General features: G+C 40.1%; 2 protein-coding genes across 2 annotated transcripts in view; one reads left to right on the top strand and one right to left on the bottom strand.

Moving 5' to 3' along the window:
* The window catches only part of septin10 (septin 10), an 89,293-nt gene extending 75,805 nt beyond the window's left edge, over positions 1 to 13,488 (bottom strand). The window contains exon 1 of the mRNA XM_072577532.1: positions 13,253 to 13,488. Within this exon, the coding sequence (XP_072433633.1) occupies positions 13,253 to 13,282 (30 nt within the window). The 5' untranslated portion in view covers positions 13,283 to 13,488. The remainder of the gene's footprint in view (positions 1 to 13,252) is intronic.
* A 20-nt stretch (positions 13,489 to 13,508) lies between these two features.
* sowahca (sosondowah ankyrin repeat domain family Ca) lies at positions 13,509 to 19,569 on the top strand. Its single transcript, XM_072577531.1, has one exon. It carries the CDS (start codon positions 13,967 to 13,969, stop codon positions 15,947 to 15,949), a length of 1,983 nt encoding a protein of 660 aa, XP_072433632.1. The 5' UTR covers positions 13,509 to 13,966; the 3' UTR covers positions 15,950 to 19,569.
* Positions 19,570 to 21,735: the final 2,166 nt, after the last annotated feature.

Raw genomic sequence — 21,735 nt, 5'->3', positions numbered from 1 at the left:
AGGACATCATCTCTCCTGCAAAATTTGTTTATCCCATTTTACATGCACCAAGTACTCCCAAACAGCCAGTCTAAGACGACAGCAACATAACAGGAAGTGCTTTAAACCATTCTCCATGACCTAAGCTGCAATTAAGGTTCTTCTCAGCATCTTATGTAATGGTACGTATATTTTCCACCTTCACCCTAAAATGTGTGTGCAGAAACCTGCCTATGAACTCATTCGTACTTAATATTAGAACTAATTTGCAATCTTCTAGCGTGCTCCTTTTGTCAATTCACAGGTTTCAAGTATTTAATTTGTTGCTTTTTTTTTTAAGAAAAGCATTATTTAGGAGTATACAGAAACATGTAATTAGAAGGAAATACAAGACCACTGCAAATCTGCTTCTAGGTCCACTTGAATGATTTAAAAAAGAAATTGATGGGTATTTCAGCAAAATGAAAGGTTACAGAAATACAGCAGGTGAATGGGACTGACTGAATTATTCTACAGAGAGTTGGCATAGACGTTTATGTAAAAAATAGCCTAATGTGGCATAATAACCACAGCTTAGAGCTTATGGGCGGCACGGTAGCTCGGAGGTTAGCACTGCTGCCTCACAGTGCCAAGGACCTGGGTTCAGTTCCCACCTCAGGCAACTATGTATGGAGTTTGCACATTCTCCCAGTGTCTACATGGGCTTCCTCCCACAGTCCAAAGATGTGCAGGTTAGGTGAATTGGCCATGCTAAATTGCCCATAGTGTTAGGTGCAGGGGTAAATGAAGGGGAATGGGTCTGGGTGGGCTGCTCTTCGGAGGGTCAGTGTGGACTTGTTGGGCCGAAGGGCCTGTTTCCACAATGTAGGGAATCTAATAAAACAAACAAAGTTGTTAACGAATGCCCCCTCGGGTAGTGAGATAGATTGATCAATTACAAAAATAATGTAGGATTCTCTTTGTTTGCTTAGTTTATTGAGTCATAGAGATGTACAGGACAAAAACAGACCTTTTGGTCCAAACTGTCCATGCTGATCAGATATCCCAACCCAATGTAGTCCCACCTGCCAGCACCGGCCCACATCCCTCCAAACCCTTCCTATTCATATATCCATCCAGATGCATATATCGAATACCTAATCTTTGGAGGACATCAACTTAGTTCAATGGATGGTACTCTTGCCTGAATTTGTAAGCAGAACGTGAGTTCCCAAACTAATCTTGCATTACAATGCAGTGCTAAGGGACTCTTTTCGAACCTTGGAGGTGTCATTTTTTGGAAACCTTTTAAACCAAAATTCCTGACTGCTTGGACTAAAACAGGATCTCCTAACACCACCAACCCTCTTGTAAAATCATTCAACATACTGTATTGATTTTCAAATCAATTATATCATATGCACTCAGCCAAAATAATTGATTTGAAATGCAATTTCAAATAAAAGGAATTGATTATCATGTAGACAATGTACATTCTTTACTACACATGCTCACAGACTGATAAAGCAGTATATAAAAAAATGTTGGTAGCACTTTTCATTTTTCTAACAAAGTCATAGAGCATGGAAACAGACTTTTAAACCAACTTGCTCATGCCAACCAGTTTTCCCAAACTAAACTAGTCCCACTTGCCTGCATTTGGCACATGTCCCTGTACACCTTTCCTATTCATGTACCTGCCCAAATGAGTTTTCAATGTTATAATTGTGCCTGCATCTACCACTTGCTCCAGCAGTTCATTCCACACATCTTCTGGGTGAAAAAGTTGCCTCTCAGGTCCCTTATAAATCTTTCTCCTCTCACCTTAAAAATGTGTGCCCTAGTTTTGAAATCACTCACCTGAGGAAAAAAATCTTAGGCTACTAACTTACCTATGTCCCTCCTGATTGTATAAACCTCTAAAAAGGTCACCCCCAACCTCCTATGCTCCAGTGACAAATGTCCCAGCCTTTCTTTATAATTCAAAGCCTCCAGTCCTGGCAACGTCCTGGTTTGAACCATCTCCAAGTTAATAATAATCATTGCTATATTACTTCAATGTACTATACAACCTTTGAATATAGGATTTGGGACATCATGCTAAGGTCTAAGCAACGACGGCAAGCATGCTTAACAGCTTCTTAACCATTGTACCTGTGATGCAACTTTCAAAGAACTAGGTACCTGAACCATTAAGTCTCTGTTTGACAACATTACCTATGGCCCTACCACTAACTGTTAAGTCCTGCCTTGTTTGTTTTACCAAAATGCAATATCTTGCAAATGTCCAAACTAAACTCCATCTGCTACTCCTAACCCCATAGGCTCCATAGATCAAGATCCATTTGTAATCTTAGAGCATCTTCACTGTCAACAGTACCACCAGTTTTGGTATCATCCACAAACTTAATAACCATGCCTCCTAAATCATCCAAATAGTTTACATAAATTGCAAATAAAAAAGTGAACCCAGCACCCGTAAAACTGCTATTCACTAGCCTCTAGTCTGAAAAACAACTCTCCACTACCACCACCCTGTATCTTCAAGTCAAGCCAATCTGTATCCAAATGACTAGCTCTCCCTGAATTCCATGTGATCTAACTTTACTAATCAGTCTAAGTGGAACCTTGACAAAGGCTTTACGAAAGTCACAAACAATGTTTATCGCTTTGCCCTCAATCTTCTTAGTTCTGTCCTTTAAAAAATCTCAATCAAGTTTGAGATACACAATTTCCCATGCACAAACCCACGCTGACTTTCGCTAATCAACCCTTGCCTCTCCAAATACATGTAAATCCTATCTCTCAGATTCCCTGAGATTGTGTATAGGGTATGAGCAGTTAGGGAAGAGTTAAGTTCTGAGTTTTGATGAAACAAGGAGGTTCAGCTGAACATGACTCAGATCAGATAAAAACTTGCAGTTAACAATGGGGTGCTGGAGGAAAGGGTAATGGGTTAACAAGGTAGAAGAGCATTCATTATATAGAGCCATTTAACAATATTGGAAGCATTCAGTATGCAATGTCAATTTAACAAGCTGAAAAGTATTCATTATGTGAAGCCAGTTAAGGTTAAGAACATTCATTGTGTAAAAGCAGATGGCTTAATCTTTACTATTGACAATCACTGATTGTAATGGTCACCCAATCAATATGCCTGTTGCTTTATCTAGATGCTTCTCCCTGTAAAATGACGACATAATTCATCAAGAAACTGCTATTCCAGAGCAGACCGAGAACTCATATCTCTGTGCACACGGACGATCGTTCTCTCCCTCCAGGGCCGGGAATAAAAGATGAAGGAGGTAAAGCCATTCTGTGTCTCTAAGCATTTTGCTTTGAATGATATGGGGATAGGGAAACGTAGTTGGCAGGGTCTAAATGAATAGATACAATTGTACGGTGTCAGCAATCACCCAGAACTTGGTATCTCAAGACGAATGGGCCCACAAGGTAAAACTTTAAACCTTGGTCTTTTGATATTTCTGTGTGCTGGAGACTGTTCCCTCGCTCAATTGCTCTCTATTTTACGGACTCCTTGAATGGTAATTCAGTTGAGAGACTGTCAGTGCGCTTGTGAAACTGAGGTTCAAGTCCTCTGTGCTGTATTTTGGGGGTGGGGGGGTTAATTGGGGTTTGGGTCCCCTACGTTTAAATTGAGGTTTGAGTCCTCAACGCTGTGTTGGAGGTACGGTCCCCCGGGTGAGTTAAACTGAGGTTAGAGTCCTCCGTGCTGTATTGGGGTTCGGGTTCTGTGTTCAAATGGGATTAGAGTCCCTGTGAGGAGTAAAGTGAGAAAGGGGTTAAAGTCCCCTAAGGGTGACATTTGAGGCACTGACAGTCTTTGTTCTGGGGGAAAGAGTGTGGCTTGGAGTGCGGCACCATGTGGTCCGCTGCGAGGGCTGTTTCTTTTTATAAGTGTAATTTCAGTGAGAGGACGCAAAAAAACCCGAGAAATGTTGAAATTAAGGTTGTACTGATACTTGGGTTGAAAAAGGAAAGTTTCAAATGTAAATTGTGCCATACTGAGAATGTTTGGAGTTTAAAAATTTTGGTTTGTTAAAATACTGGTTTAGAAAATCTTTTAAGTAATGTTTTGCCTTGTTTGAATCAGGATCTCAATTCGATGTGTTTTGTGCACTATGTAATAGGGCAGATTTTGATTTTACATTGAAATTGTACAACATTATGCCCTTTTTAAAATGATCAAACTTGTAACCTTAAATCAAATTGATCGCGTGTCTCAAGCCCCCCGATTTGTTTGAAATTGTACAATGCCTGCTTAAAAAGAACAGTTGGGTCAGTGGTCATGCTTTAGCCAGATGAGAGTATTGTATTAAAGTATCTTTTTTGCTGTGTTTTTAATGCAGACTGTTCACAAGAAGAAGAGCGCATTTTGAGTTTGCTGTTTTGTTAAGATTTTAGAGAACATTAGAACTGGAGGCTGAGCTGTTTCAGTTCTGTTAATTATTGTTAAGACATCATTGGCCCCCTTCATATCGCAAATTCAAAGAATGTTGCTCTCTACCAAAGTTGTTACTGTAACTGATTGTTTTATTTAAAAAGTTTCATTTGGAGAACATATTTTAAAATATTTTGCATTTATTTCCAAAAAATGTTTGAGATTTAAATCTGAACTGAAAATGCCTCTTCAATTGCTAAAGCACAGGAAACATTTTGTTGTTTTCTTGCTGTTCCAGACTTTTGAAATACCTTTCTTGACAGCTTTCACATTAGCCAATTATCAGTTTGTTAAAGGAAAATAATTTTTGAAAAACCTGAATGAGGTCTTCCAAGGGTTTGATTTTAGGACCATTGATTGTTGTTTATAATTGACTGAATTGTTTAGGCAGTACAAATTCAAAGTTTATGGATTGTATAAACGGTGATAATATCATAAATAATGAACAGAGTAAGAGACTTCAAGAATTGAAATAGGCAGATACAATTTAGTGTAGTTAAATGTGAGAGTGTCTTCATAGTGATAACTACCTTGGCAAGGAAGGAATGAGAGAGAAAATGCAAAGGTACCTTCACCAGTAACATCTCCTCTCAAGTTTCTCCTTTCACAGGTAAAGCACATGTTCGGACTACCGCCCACCCCTCCACAACCTGATCCCAACCAGCTTCCCAGTCATGAGCACAAAAAGTGAAGAAACCATCAACAATGATGAGGAGATCAGTAAGCTTGTTACCAGTGGCCTTCTTATGAACATTAAACCACATGAGCTTTACCTGGTCTTTTGATCATTTAAGGGATATGAATCAAGCTAACATCATAATAGCTAGTTGGCTTTGTTATATTTGACAGCACAGCATGAGCAGAAACAGCAAAGGCTGCTGCATTCACCCAGACTGCAGTGCATGCTCAGATGTACTGGTATCTTCCACCTGAAGCATCTCTGGAAGAATGGAAGTCTCATCAGAGTCATAGAGATGTACAGCATTGAAACAGACCCTTTGCTCCAACCCGTCCACAGCTTTGTGAAGTATTTAACTACCCTTATCCAAGGATTCAGATTTCTCAGAGGAGTGATGCAAGGGCAGACAGAATTTTTTGTTTTCAGGTTGGACTTCTTTACTATTGACACTCGCTGATTGTAATTGTCACCCAATCAATATGTATGTTGCCTTATCTGGATGCTCCTCCCTGTAAAATGACAATATAATTCATCAAGAAACTGCTATTCCAGAGAAGACAAAGAACTCATGTCTCTGTGCACACGGACAATTGTTCTCTCTCCCTCCAGGGCCCGGAACAAAGATGGAGGTAAAGCCATACTGTGTCTCTGAGTGTTTTGCTTCGACTGATATGGGGAGAGGGAAATGGGACAACACCACCAACAATGTATCCACCACTGATGGCAGACTCGCAGGTCTATAGTTGTCAGGCTTCTCCTGACAGCCTTTCTTAAAGGCATAACATCCAATCCTCCGACAGTTCACCCGAGGCTGTAGACGATATAAGGGGCCCCACAATTTCTTCCCTAACTTCCTACAATGCCCTGGTATACAACTTGATCAGGTCCTGGAGATTTATCCATCTTTAATGTTTTCTAAGACCTCCAGCAATTCCTCTTCTGTAATGTATACTGCTCTCAAGACATCAATATATATTTCCCAGAGCTCCTTTGCCTCCATTTCTTGCCTCCACTGTAAAAAAAACTGATGCAAAATATTTGTTTAGTATATCTCTTCCATCTCTTGTGGTTCCTTGTTAATCTTTAAATGGGGTCATTTTCTCTCACTAGTTACTCTCTTGTTCTTAAATGTGTTTCTGGAATCTCTTTGGATTATCCTTAACGCTATCTGCCAAGGTTCTCTTATGTTACCTTTTACCTTTTTGCCTCTCAAGAATGCCCCTACTCTCAAATTCACTTGATCTCTCCAGCCATTTATTCCTTAATTTCTCTTTCACTATTGGAAGGCCTATAGTATAATCCGATCAAAGCAATCATCCTGTTAATTCTGAGTTCCACCCACATAGCTTCAAACTAAATTTCTGAGGATTGTACAAAGCAGTAATGTTTTCCTTAATCAAAGACGCCAACCCCACTTCTCTCTTGCCTTCCTTTCTATTCTTCCTAGATCATCTAAACCCCACAGCACTGAGCTGCAAGTCCTGTCCCTCCCTCTGCCATGTTTCTGTAATTGCTATGATGTGACGGTGTGGATTCATTCGCTGAGCTGGTGTGTTTTTCTTCAAACATTTTGTTGCCTCACTAGGGGATATCATCAGTACATCTTTGATAATGTATTGATGCTCTGTCCTGCCTGGTATTTATGTGTCTCTGTTTGTTGGTACTTCCAGTTCTGTACCTGAGTGATTTATATACAAAGTCTAGTTCAACGTGTCGATTGATTGAGTTCCAATTGGAGTGCTAGACTTCAATGATTGTTTCATTGGTGCTAGGATGGCCACATTATCCCAGTTGATGTTATGTCCTTTGTTGTCTGTGTGGTTGGAAATTAGAGTGTACTGTTCATGTCTGGCAGTGGCAAGCTGATGTTCATGCACTCATATGGTTAGTTTTATTCCTGCTTGTCTTATGTAGTATTTTTCCCAGTCTTTGCAGAGTATCTTGTGAATAACATTTGCCCTGTTGGATATGGGTGTCAGGTCTTTAACTTTTGTGAGGAGCTGGTGGATAGTGTTTACTGGTTTGTGGGCCACTAAGTTTCGCTGGGGCCTGAGTAGTAGGGTGGTTATCTCTAGTATGTCTTTGATGTATGGTATGGTCACTATCATGTCTGGTCTTGTAGTGTTTTCTTCTTTGGGTTAATCCCATAAGTACCAGAGGATAGTGCTCTTGGGGTACCCATTTTGTTTAAATCCTTTGAATAGGTGTTCCTATTCGGCCTTCTGGAATTCTGGGTTGCTATAGTGTAACCTTGCCCATTTAAGTGTCCCAATGCTGTTCCAGTATGGATGCTGGGGTGGTTGCTGTTATAGTTCAGTATCTAGTCCCCTGATATCACCTTTGTAAATCTTTTCTAACCCTCTCCAATTTAATAATATCCTTCCTATAGCAGGCAATCAAAACCATACACAGGATTGTACCTTCCCCTGTCTCCACAATTGAAAAATCATAAGAATTAACATATGCACATCTATGAAAAAGTGAGGACTACAGGTGTTGGAGTGTCAAATGTGTGGCACTGAAAAAGCCCAGCAGGTCTGGCAGCATCGGAGGAGAAGGAGAGTCAACGTTTCGGACATTTCAGGGCTTAAGCCCGAAACATTGACTCCCCTACTCCTCCGATGCTGCCTGACCTGTTGCGCTTTTTCAGCGCCACCCTTTTTGACATACGCACATCTATGTTTCATTTAAACTGCACTGCTGTTTGTCCAAATAAAGCAAGGGTTATCAAGAGGGCAAACTCTTTTGTGAAGCCTGCAAACAGTATCATCAGTATCAAACACCAGTATGCTTATGAGCTAGAACCCAACTTCTATGTTTTCAGTTATTTGTTAGAGTCCAAAAAGTAAGCACTAGGCCACAGATAATTGTAAATGGCTACTAAGTCTCTTAAAGTCAGTCATAAATTGTTTTATTATTCGTAAACTATTCAAATGGCGCCAGCGTCATTGTGACAGTAGAAGCTATTCAATGCATTTTACCGTATTTTTCACTATCAAATACAGAGGAGAATAAAATCATTCATTCATACAACACAGAGACAGGCCCACATCTTGTCTATGTGATTAGGTTTTCCAAACTGAACTAGTCTTTTTTGTCTATCGAGTCATACAGCACAAAAACAATTGGGGGGGATCTAAACAGCTCTGCCTGAACAGGGAGTTGAACTCTGAACCCTCAGATTAAAAGTCTGATGCTCTACCAACTGATCTATCAGAGCTCATTTAGAAAAAGTGCCTTTCGAGTCAGAAGGAAATTAGAAGTACACTCCATAGTGAGTAAAGCTGGATCCTACTAGAGACAGAAAGAGGTTTTATAGAAGATTCCAAAGAACTACACAAAAAAAAATTCATTTGCTGTTTGCACAATTTGCTACACATACATTAGTCAACACACTGGTCTATGAATACCACCATCTGCAAGCTCCCTTCCAAGCTACATACCATCCTACCTTGGAGGTCAAATAAGCTGAGGCTGTTTTCCCAGGAGCATCGGAGGCTGAGGGGTGACCTTATAGAGGTTTATAAAATCATGAAGGGTATGGATAGGACAAATAGATAAAGTCATTTGCCTGCGGTGGAGGAGTCCAGAACTAGATGGCACAGATTCAGGGTGAGAAGGGCAAGATACAAAAAGAAACCTAAGGGGCAATGTTTTCACACAGAGGGTGGTGCGTGTATGGAATGAGCTGCCAGAGGACGTGGTGGAGGCTGGTACAATTGTAACATTTAATAGGCGTCCGGATGGGATATGAATAGGAGAATAGGAAGGGTTTGGAGGCATCTGGGCCACATGCTGGCAAGTAGATTAGATTGGGATATCTGGTCTGCATGGACGAGTTGGAGGGTCTGTTTCCGTGCTGTACATCTCTATGACTCTATATTGCTGCTCTTTCAAGCCCTGGGTCAAAATCTAGAAGCTCCCTTCTTAGCAGCACTGTTGATTTACCTGCTCCACAATGGCTACAGGAATTCAAGATGCAATGTTCCAAGTTGGTGGGTCTTTCTCAGGAGCAATTATGAAATGGTAATGCTGGCTTTGACAATAACTCCTATACCATTAATGAATGAAAATCCATTAGAATATTGAACATAGAACAGTACAGAACAGAACAGAAATAGGCCCTTTGATCTACCATGTTGCCGTTTTAAACTAATTCCATCTGCCTGTACATGTTCCATATCCCTCTATTAACTGCAGGATCATGTGTCTAAAAAAAACTATTTTAAATTACCAGCATTCTCCTACATAAAATGTATATATTACAAGAACATCTTTTTAAGGCATTCACCCCTTAAAGGACAAACATATTCATTATCTGAAGTGCCCAATAGGGTTCCAGTGACTACTAAGATCAAATTGCATACAAGGTTCTGCAAATAGGGCAAGATATCACAAAGTTTTGGAGAAATGCTGGCTCCAGTTTTCTAGTAAGTTTGCGAGTATTTGCATTTTCTTTTGAAGAAGGCTGTATAATGTTCAATTTTGTTGCACCAGGTGCAGCGAGCCTGTGCAATCTTCTCTGAGAACTCAAAGTTGATACCAAGACTGAAAAGTGATATGACTGCGCTTTAGCACTTCACTTAAGTGACAGAGTGTACCCAATATTCAATCTGTCCACAAAAGATTTGCTTTGGTGAGTGTCAAGCATCCAGGCTACCTGACCAACCCAACTCAATTGTGACTGTCTCAATACAGCAAGGAAGACAGCTTGACACCTGAATATCTGGTATTTTGTCTAGCCACCTGATCTTCAGATTCTTCCAAAGAAAACTTAAACAAAAGTGGTTGCAATTTTTAACTAGTAAATTTTTTGCATCATGAAAAGTGGATAATATTATTGCTTTATAGACTTTCAGTTTGAGAGGCAGTCTTACTCCTCTTCGTGAAGCTTGAAATCTGCCAAAAGCTATGTATTTGCTTTGTTGCAATACAAGCAACTCAACAGTGTGTGCTGCTCATATAAGTGACAGTATCCACTATTGATAATGTTTTGATTCAAGCTGATTGGGATCTGAATTTTCAGAGTTGAAAAACGTGGTGCTGGAAAAACACAGCAGGCCAGGCAGCATCCGAGGAGCAGGAGAATCGACGTTTCGGACATAAGCCCTTCTTAACCTATCTGAATTTTCCAGTATGACAGTAAAACCTGGCATGACAGACTAAGTTTTCATTTTTTGTTGTTTATCATGGAGGTTAGACATTAAGTACGTTCACAAGAAGCTGCCAATTTGCTTTTAACATAATATAGCTGATGTTTTATGTTAGATGACTATTTTAACAATCTCATTACAAACAGCAGAAAGAAAGATTTGTTCTTATTAATGCAATATCTTTACAGACACAAGCTTCAGTGAAGCATCAACCTTATCTCACAAAGGTCATGCTCAGTTGGCAGTTGTAATCTATTTCCTTTCGACATAATGCTATGCATTCATTATATTCTATTTTCTTCAGTTAATATCTCTCTTCCCCCAGTAAGTCTTAAAATAAACTTCAACTCAGCTCACTATTACTTAGCATGCTAAACTCATGTGTTCAATGGCCTTGTATCATGCCTTCCTGTCAATATTCTTGCAACATCCTATTATTGGAACTTGCCCAGTCCTGAATCCTTGCAGACTGCTAATAATAGTAATTGCTTCTGGACCCTTGTCACCCCCTCTTGTGGTCCTAAAACTCAAGTCAGCACAGAACACAGCAATTATCACCTCAGGCAGCTTAGTTGAAATCACAGGATTTCTTGCAAATGCTAATTTGAACTCAACTACTTCGTGACCTGTAAAACAAAGTCAGATCTTCACAGAATTGAAAAAAAGACCATTTAGTGTAGGAGTTGGGATGTCATATTGAGGTTCTACAGGAAGTTGTTGAGGCTATTTTGTAGTACTGTGTACAGTTCTGGTCACCCTGCTGTAGGAAGGATATTGTTAAACCAGAAAATATTCAAAAAAGATTTAGATTAGATTAGATTCTCTATAGTGTGGAAACAGGTCCTCCGGCCCAACAAGCCCACACCAACCCTCCGAACAGTAACCCACCCAGACCCATTTCCCCCTGACTAATGCACCTAACACAATGGGCAATTTAGCATGGCCAATTCACCTGACCTGCACATCTTTGGACTGTGGGAGGAAACACGCAGACAGTCACCCGAGGCTTGAATCGAACCGGGGACTCTGGTGCTGTGAGGGAGCAGTGCTAAATGCTGAGCCACCTGTACCATAATATTCAAGTCTGGAGGGTTTGAGTTATAAAAAGAGGCTGGTTAGGCTGGGAGTTTTCCCACTATAGAGTAGGATGATCTTATAAAAAGCTTTATAAAATCATGACAGGCATGAATAGCAAAAGTCTTTTCTCTATTTACCTTAAGATGGGGGGGAATTTCAAACCTAGGGAGCATATTTTTTAAGGTGAAAAGAGAAAGACTTAAATGGAACCGGTGGGGCAACTTCTTCCACAACAAGAGGTTCATGTGTGGAATGAACTGCCAGAGGAAGTGGTAGATGCAGGAATGCTGCAACATTTCAAAGGCATGAGTCGAAGAATGTGGTGCTGGAAAAGCACAGCCTGTCAAGCAACATCCAAGGAGCAGGAGAGTTGATGTTTTGGGCAGAAGCCCTTCATCAGGAATGAGCACTGCTGACCAGCTGTGCTTTTCCAGCACCCCACACTTTGACTCTTGATCTCCAGCATCTGCAGTCCTCACTTTCTCCTATTTTAAAAGACATGTACATGAATACAAAAGGTTTAAGAGGGATACGGACCAAACTCAGGCACGTGAGACTAGTTTAGTTTAGGAAACTTGGTTGGCATGGACGATTTGGACTGAAGGGTTTGTTTCAATACTATATGACTCTATATCTAAAACACAATGTTTCTTGCACTTTAGAACTCAAGCTCTCAAAATAACAATACTATGTACTATTACATCTATAGCTTCTGGGAATAGACTGAAACCTTTGCCTCAAGATAGGGCTTGTTCTGGCATAGTACTTGGCTTTCGTCCTGATAAAGGCCCTAGCACGTGCATGGATCAGACAAGAAGTCCATGCTACAGGGTGTCTTCTGTTTCTATGTGGCTACTGCTTCAGAACTGGAGGAGGCCGTTCGGCCAGAACTTCGAGCCTATTCCATCACTTCTTGAGAACAGGCTTTCTGTGGCCTAAATTCATATACCTGCCTTCGGCCCATAGCTAGAGGGATCATTGACACCTTTAACCATATTGTCAACAATAAATAATTTCAGATAAAAAAAATTGATGTGCACACGAGCAACTGTCCATACTGTTGGTCTGGACATTTGTTAGCGATACTCAAATTCTGAGCAAAGGCCGATACAAACATGTCAAAACGGGGGATAAGTGGAGTTGTGAGGCAAACCACGTTGACTGAAAAGAAATACACAACGTTACTTTCCATTAACAGGTTCGATCCAGTAATATGATGGCAACGAACCCGTAACATTCTGCTAAAAGACCCATCAACCGCCTAACTTGAAGAGTGGAGACGAGAAGCCTCACCCCACTCCCCCCACAGAGCCACATTCCACTGGAATATCAGCACCGCCTCAGCCAGGAATTGACGGAAACATTCCGATCATTATCAGGAAACATGAACATTGGTTGGTTAGTGACTGATTTGTTTCCGCCACCCATCCCACAAAGTAACTTAATTTCACAACTCACATGGAAAGGAATCTCGTGTAAAATTGCACAGGAAATCTAAACAAGTGCAGATTCAATGAAAAGTATCTCCTCCCTCGCTCCATTTCACTGGAAGGACTGGGTACATTTCCCAGAGCTTTATAGCATGACATTCCTCTCCCTCGGGAATGCCCTGTGCCGGGACGCCGATCACAAACTCTTTTTTACAAAACTCGTCCCCTGGGTTTTGAACAACAGGGGCCACCTTAGCTGCATCTTCGACAACTAAATCGTTATCACCACCGGGAACCGACTCAGAAACGAAAACCAAAAAAAAAAGGTTAAACAACCCCGACACAACCACTTTTTTAAAAAAAACTCACCCGGATTGGTGACAACTCCCAGTCCAGGACCTGGGTAAAACTAACTTGTTTCGTTAATCCTACGACGAAAGCGAACGAGCGACATCGTAAACAAAAATGAAAACTTGGAAGAGAATGTGCTCACCATTTGGCGGACGATGTCTGCCGAAGCCATCAACGGGGCTGGAGCCGGTCGGAGCGGCCGGCGGTGACGATAATGCCCGGGGGGGGTCGGAGAGGAGCGAATGACGGTTGAGATTCGAGCGATCGAAGGTAACGGTTGGAACCGGGAAGTCGGGAGAGGAGCGGGTGGTGATTGGGAATGGAAGCGGCTGATGGTGACAGTTCGAACCGGGCGGAGGTTGGATCGGCTCGCGCTGACGGTTAGGACTGGAACGCGGATGCTCCGTTTCAATCAGGGCACAATACAGGACCCTACCAAACACATTAGGGAATGGAGCGTACACACACGTGTGTGCAATAAGTTAATTGTAACCCCCAAAACACACAGCTATGATCCACTCTGGTTTAGTTACTTATATTCTAATTAAAAGGCACACTAGAAACTGTCCACTTATTTAATATTTTGCCTTGGCATTTGTTCTCTTCCTTAAGTCCCCTATTATGCTGTAGCCCGATGGTTGGTGCTTGATTGACAGCTCGACGGTGTGGGACCGGAAGTAATTGGTTGCTATGGGATAATGGGGTGGGAGACTGTTTGCTTCTGACCACAAGGAAACTCAGCAGCAGCTTGGAAATAGGCTCGTTAGTGAGAGAAAAAAGAGGCGGATACAGTGATGCCGCTCAAAGGTTGTGCTGGTCGGTTGAAAAAACGCTGCTGATACAAAATAATTTCGTAATGGCAGCGGAATTGAGTGTGAACGCCGTGTGGCAGTTTCTCTGGGACAGAGGAGGGAAAGTGCCGAGTGCTGTGCTGCTGGAACATTTCACAGTTTTTCTGAACAACCCCAAGACGAGGGCAGACGCTCGAGGGCTGTTCAAAGAGTTCGTGAACAAAGTGGGGCTGGTGGTCCAAGAAGATGGGGTGAAATACGTGTGTTTGAAGAAGAAGTACCGATATCAGATTAACTGGTCCGAGGTATCTGCGGATGGTAAGGGGCATGGCTGGAAAGACAGTGATGGTGCTGCCGGCGGTGTGGAAAAACGTGACAGACAATCTGAAAGAATCGGCAACAGTTCGTCTACAGAAGGGAGGAAACAAAGCCTGGATGGAGGAGCTTTGACAGATCCGCCTAAATCGGTACTTTCCGCGCCAGTCGTTGATAGTGGGTGTTTGGACAACTCGTATGATGAGGGATGCAGTGAAAGCCAACAGACTGTGCTGTTGGACCAGCGCAGTGCTGAAGAAGACGGGCGAGTTGCAAGGCACTCCCATGTAAATGGAGCGAGCCAACAAGTTGCTTCGACAAATGGAACTCCAACCGTATCAAATATGACCACAGAAATGGAGAATCAAGTCCAAACCGAGCATAATCAAGCAACGAAATTGGTGACTGAATCCAGACAATTAGTTACTGATTTGGGCGAAACATTGCAACATCAAGACACCAGTAAGACTGTTCAGAAATCGAAAAATGGTGGCGATCTACTCGCCAATTTATTCAATTCGGGCGATGATAGAAAAAGCACTCTAACCTGGAATTTTTCTGAAAGTACCGCAAAACAGGCGCCAGAATCCGAAAAAATAGAAAACATTCACTCCACAGAACGTGATATTAAGTCAAAGAATGAAAGTAAAATGTTAATTACACCTTATTGCAACTTTTCACCTGCTGAAGTCAGGATAAGCCCAGACGTTAATGTCCGAAGACCTTCCCGAAAGCGTTTACAACGAAGCCTGGCAGTTAGTCGATCAAGCAGCCTTTTTGATGATGGAAACACAATTGAGGTCTCGACCAATGCATCCAGTTCAGCCAGTGAAAGCTTGTTATGTACACCCAGGTCGAGTAGGAAAAATTTTAGGGAACTAATGATTAGCAGCTCACCTCAGCTTAGACATAGTGTTGCTTACAGTAACTCTGCCTTTCTAAATATTAAACAAGGAGATTTGGGATCTGATAGAAACGAAAGTGACTCCTCTTTGACTTCAAAACTGAGTGATGAAGATACAGGGTCAGTAGCACTTGATCCCTTGGAACATGAATGGATGTTGCATGCATCGGAAGGAAGATGGGATAGCCTCAAAGCATTACTGACAACTGATCCCAGTCTGATCACTTGGAAAGATTTTGTCACTGGGTTTACATGTCTTCATTGGGCAGCAAAACATGGTAAACCGGAATTACTGGCAATGCTAGTCAATTATGCAGCTAAACATGACATTCCAATCAATATTAATATTCGGTCTAGTGGTGGTTACACCCCTCTGCATTTGGCTGCTATGCATGGGCACACGGAAGTAGTGAAACTGTTGTCTGGTGCCTATGACGCTGATGTTGATATTAGAGATTATAGTGGTAAGAAGGCATGGCAATACCTCAGCCAAGATACTTCTGAAGAGTTGAGGAGTCTTATCGGTGCATCTAGAAACTTGGACTCTGAAAGCATGTTACAGAATGAAAGTGGACGTTGGAGACTGTCAAAGGTTCTTCCTTCCAATCTGACCCACAAAGTGTCCAGTGCGCTTGAAGAAGAAGCTTATACAGATGGCTCAATCTCAAAACCAGTCAGCCGGAAAACCTCAATTAACAAGATGAAATTCAATCGATTAAGATTTAAAACACAAGTCATTCAATCTACACCTTCCCTGCAAGGAACAGGTGATCATAAAGACCCAAAAAATGCATTAAAACTCAGACCAAAGTCAACTATTTTTGGATAAAAACATCATTAGAGTTTATAGGATTCCTGAGATGAGCCGAATGTAGTATAAAACAGTTTATTTTGACTACACTTAATAAAATTATTAAATCAACATTGCCAACTTGAACATTTTCACTCTCAGTAAAGGAAATATTTGGTGCATATTTGTTAGGTGCCTTCTAATGAATTATGCTAATTATCTGTATATACGTCCTACTGTCAGTATCCTTTTAGTTCCAAATTGCACTTTTCCACTAGAGTTGGCACTTTTTTTGACAGAAACAGTCTTCTATTTTAATTCATTGCTGTAGAATTTAGAAATACAATACATTCACTAGATAACTGGAGAACATTGAGATCGGACAAAAACCCTGTAGACTGTTGTTCTATAAAATTGTTGTTATAGTTATGTAATACCGATGGAATACCAAGTAAAATATTGAGAGACCTGGCGCATTCCGTTTCACATTCATGGTGACGTTATAATGCCTCCAAATGTTAATCTGATAGTTCAATTGCAAATACCTGTGAACAACATTGGAAGTAACTTAAGTGATTTTTTAAAAAAAGTAGAAGCATTTCGTTTTTGAAAGTCAGCCTTGACTTCATCAAATAGTTACCACAAGTTTAAATCTATGTTATGTAAGTTATGACCAAATGTGCTGCTCTTAATTGTGATCGGTTATGCTTGACAAGACAGCTAGAATGAAAAAAGTTCTAAGGGGGGGCATTCTTTCTCTAAGTAATGTAACACATGAATATTACGAAATAGCATTTGTAAACTTAAAAGATGCTAATTAACTAAACAAATCTGTAATATAATTTTTCATCCTTCTCTAAAGAAGAAAATATATTCTGTCCGAACCTTATTTTGTGTCCTCCCACCCCTCCCCGCACGTGCGCGCACACACACACATACACACACACGACAGTATAAAATCTAAGATTTATGTTATATAAATTACACGAATGAATTTGGTTTCAGGTATCTGTTGTAAGAGGTGAAAAAGGAAAGTTAGTGCACTGAGAAACCATATTCAGGCTGGTCCTTTTAAGGTTTTGCTGTCAGATTCCAGATAAGTCCTTTTGTTTTACAATATTTGCAAAATATACTGCCAATAAATGGCTGAACTTTTAGTTACCCTTAGTACAGCTTCTGAAAAATGAAATGAAGCTCGTTAAGGTATTGAACAAAATATTGGCTCAGTACATCTTGTTCATACCGTCCTGAAGATACCAGCAATTCTTCTTTCAAAGCTGAAATGCTGCTTAAATTAAGCTGGACATTAATTTCAATAACTAAATAAAAGCGTAGGTACTATTGTGAGAGGAATTAACTGTGAATGTTTTCAAAAACATCTCAATATGCCTTGAGCCATTTATTATGGAAACTTATAAACATTTCTCTCATTGCTAAAGTGTAATATAGTTTCCTGAATCCCATGACAAGTCTGTAATTTTCTTCCTTCAGATTAAGTAACTTGATTTGTATTAACAAGATATTGTGTTAAAATTGTTACCCCATTTCCAAACAATAGAAAAAGTGGCTTAGTATATTGAATTTTGTGGATTTTAAGTGTTTCTACAGGTGTACAGAATGTCAGATAGGCTGTGTTGCATTTGAATTATTGCTTAGTTAGGATATTAAAGGATATTACAGTTTTAAGTTGTGACAAACTGTTAACTCTGTTCAGAATTATTGAATGTATAGTATTGAACTGCACAAATCACAAAAACTGAACTGCTTGTAGCACTGAGCAAGACTCTATGTTGAATGTAAAATAATTAATTAGTTGTTTTCTTAAACATCTGTCAGATATTTGTTTTCCAGTATAAGCCATTTTGCTTTAGTGGCCCTTTAAATGTCTTTTGGAACATGTATATTTTATAAAATATTTCACTGGTCACTTAGTCCTTATATGTCTTAAAATTTGGTCTGGAAAAATATTACATTTAACCTCTTATACTTTTCCTCTCCCTATAAATTTCCCACAGAAAGGGGTTTTGAGGCTGAGATAAACTTAACTGAACTCATAATCGCTGTATGTTCATGGCACAGAATTAAATGCGATTTGGCAAAGATTGACAGTGTTATTCAGAGGTCTGCAAAGATGGCTGATGTGAGAGACTTGTAATGCTTGCTGTCTACAATGCCTTCTAATTTTGGAGATATTTGTTTGGAAAGAGTAGTTTGTTTTATTGCTGATTTTTTGCCATAAATGACAAGTGTTTTCAATGTTGACAAGGAGTAAAAATGGAAAAAGATTGTTCTGGTTCCTATCACTGATTTCCTCTGGTATAATGAATACAGAACCACTTCTGGTACTGTGGCTGAAAAGGTCAAACCATTGTGCCTGGCACAACTTGAACTGGAGTGACAGACCATTCTCTGGCAGCCAGTAAGAGACACTGATGTCGTGTAAAGGCAAGAGAGAAAAGGGGGAAGGCTATTAACAGAGTCTGATGATAATTACGCAAAGGGATTCTACTTAAAAGAATAGGCAAGTTGGCATGAAATCAGAAATTACTGGAACAACTCAACAAATCTGGCAGCATCAGTAGAGACAAAGCAGAGTTAATGTTTCAGGTCCAGGTGATCCTTCTTCTGTACCAGAACTGAAGAAGCATCACTGAATTCAAAACATTAACTCTGCTTTCCCGCCACAGATGCTGCCAGACCTACTGAGTTATTCCAGCAATTTTTGATTTTGTTTCTGATTTCTAGTATCCGAAATTCTTTGGTTTTTCAGCGTAAAATCAGCTTGGTTTTTTTTGGATGGTCACCTGATTGCTTCATGTCACAAGCATGGATCAAACTACAATTTGAGGACCAACATAATACTATAGCACTCCATCATACATTGCAACATTCACAAAACTGCTAATAATATTAGAAAAGTGTGAATGTTTCAAATATATTGATATTTTAACCATTTCTGCTACAAGATTAGTGGTAAAGAAAACTATGATGTAACAAGACTAAATGATAAAATTACTTTTAAAAATGTCTTTATTTGTTTCAGTGGATGCTGTGTAATTTTTGTGTTTGGATGCCTTTTGTGTGTTTTTGCTTTGAAAACACATAGCACTTTATACTTTGTGAATGTGACTAAACAAAAGAATGGTTCATCTCTTTTTGTTGAAGTAAAATGTAGTTTGTTTACTAACATTATGTAATTAAACATAAAACAAAAACAAGTCCTTTGTAAATCATGATTAACATTAAATCATTTTTCATTTTGGGAGATCAGCAATGCATTGCATTGGCACTTGTGTACATGTTTAAATTCAGCCTTCATTAATTAGTCAAATGTTTCCTGTCTTTGCATTTTGTTTAAGAATGTGAAATGAGAGGAACAACAAATTTCCACTGAGACAGGACAACAAAACAAAGCAACACTACATTGGCATTCTCATTCGGAGAAGACATATGGCTGGTGTGAGAAATGAATACCTTCGCATTACTGCTATGAGTGATAATATGATGCTAGAATTCACAGCACGGGGGGAAGCTAGTAAGATTATTGTGCATGTACCAGTTGCTTCTCTGAATTAATAATTAAAGGAAAGCTGAGTGTGATGTATCTATCTTTATGTTCAAAGTAATTCCTGTTTCATAAAATAACTTTACACTTTCAATTTGCTTTGACTTAATTTTTTTGCTGAACCTTCAAATAGGTTCATCCCCATTGTTATCCTGCTCCAATCCTAGGGACTTGACCCTGGAAATCCACTTTAATGCTGCTTCAGCATCATCTGACCATGGATGTTGTGCTTTAGGTTCAAAACAGTTCAGCTTGTATTCCAGAATTTAATGCACGACAGATCATTTTATTAATGATTTAGACTTTATTGTTATGTGTACTCAAGTACAGAAATAAGGTTGTGAAAAGTTTCAGTGTCATCACACATGCTGCCATCTTAGTACTAGGTACAAAAACGTAAGAACAATGTTAAACATTAAAGTCTTTCTTAGTATTAAGTTGAAAAATAAAGAACTAAAGATAAAAGTTCAAACTTTGCCATCTTTCTTAACTACTTAGCCATGCTGGGACCACACTATCTATAAGGGCTCCACCTCCCCATCTCCTCAGCTTTGACATGCTGTCCCCGGGCTGGCTCCATCTCCCCTACTTGTTGCTGCAGATGTCAGGGAAACCTCCGTTGCTGTGTTGGATCTCAGACTGCCTGATCCAGACACCAACCACGCCAGGCCTTGGCCTCGCCTTCCATCTGCAAACTAATCCTCAGCCTCAACTTTGGACCGCGTGCTGGGCATCGGGAACTCACTAAGAGTCCTGGGTTTGGCCCCTAGTTGCTGCCTCACACTGGACATCTCACAACCCACCAAAATCAACAAGCCCAATACCACTGCTCTCCAGAAGGTAAATAAAAGAAAAAAAGGCACAGCTTGACATCTAGTATACAAAACCTGTAATATTAATAAAGCAACCAGCATGGGGGAATTAAGACAATAAGAAATAGGAACAGGGGTAGCCCATTCAATCTCTCATGCCTACTCTGCCATTTGTTGGCTGGTCCAACATTCCTCACTTCCATTTTCCTGTATCCCTTGATCCCCCTACTGATCATGAATCTATCTCAGCTGTAAACATACACAAGGGATTTTTCCCCAGTTCTTTGTTGCAAAGTGTTCCAAAGACACTGAACCCTTTGAGAGAAGAAATTCTCCCTCACCTCAGTCTTAAATTGACACTCCTTTATTCTGAGACTGTTCTCTCTGGTCTCAGACTCTCTATTGAATGGAAACATCCTCTCAGCCTTTACTCTATCAAGTTCCTTAAGAATTCTGTATGCTTCAATAGATCACCTCTCACTCATTTAAACTTCAGTGAGTAGAGTACCCACCTGTTTAGTCTTTGATCATAAGACAATCCTCCCATACCAGGAATCATCGAGTGAACCTTCTCTGAACTGCCTCCAATGAAATAATATACTAACATCCAATTCACATTTTCAATATTAGAATAACCTATTGCTGTTTTTAAAGAAGTACCCAAGAAATTTAGTGTTTTTTTTTAATTGAAAAGGTAGAACTTGGAACATAAGAAATAGAAGCATGGATAGACTATTCAGCCCTCAAGCCTGGCCAGTCAATATCTCTGATACTTCTCCCCCTCCCTGATGCATTGTACTGTCCACAGCTCAAATTCCAGCTCATCAACTCTGAGTGAAGTTTCTCAAGCAGCCAACATTTCCTGTAGACATAGTCACAGTGGATTGCACCACTCCAATGTATAACAGCTACAACTCATCATCTGCCCAGCCATCCCTATTCTATTCAGTGAATTAATTTGAACCTTAAACATTTCAAAAATTAATTTCTTATATGTGCTTTTTGCCTTTAGATTTAAACCAATCGGCCAAATGAGAGATGCAGAAAAAATATCCACTAAACAACTACCTGTTTTTTTTTGTCACATTTTAGCTCTGCAGGTAGAAATAAGTTAAGACACTCTCTGTTGCTGGTTTTTATCTGCTGCTGTCACTGTCTTTCTTGTGCAGGTCTGCTCTTCTCTTTATGAAGTTATTGTCCCTGGTATCTCACATTGTTTGAGAAGCTGCTGATTCTGCTGTCTCTCTTGTGTCTATTTAGCTGTTGTCCCCACTCTGACTTGGAACAAAAGATGTTTCCCCTTGACTTGCCTTCAACTTTAATACATTGAATAGCAACAAAGTAGGTTTTAAATTATGCATTCGGCCATCTTAATGCCAACCTGCAAGCCAGAGATCTTGGGACTGGATGAGAAATGGTAGCAATTATCTTTGTTATCTTGATGGAAA

This window comes from Chiloscyllium punctatum, chromosome 9 (assembly GCF_047496795.1).
Source record: "Chiloscyllium punctatum isolate Juve2018m chromosome 9, sChiPun1.3, whole genome shotgun sequence".
Taxonomy (NCBI): domain Eukaryota; kingdom Metazoa; phylum Chordata; class Chondrichthyes; order Orectolobiformes; family Hemiscylliidae; genus Chiloscyllium; species Chiloscyllium punctatum.
The sequence above is the reverse complement of the archived record's forward strand: the minus strand, read 5'-3'. Positions and strand labels throughout refer to the sequence as shown.

Bases quoted from the DNA above. Each gene is read 5' to 3' on its own strand.
- sowahca (XM_072577531.1), top strand. From the start codon at position 13,967: ATGGCAGCGGAATTGAGTGTGAACGCCGTGTGGCAGTTTCTCTGGGAC.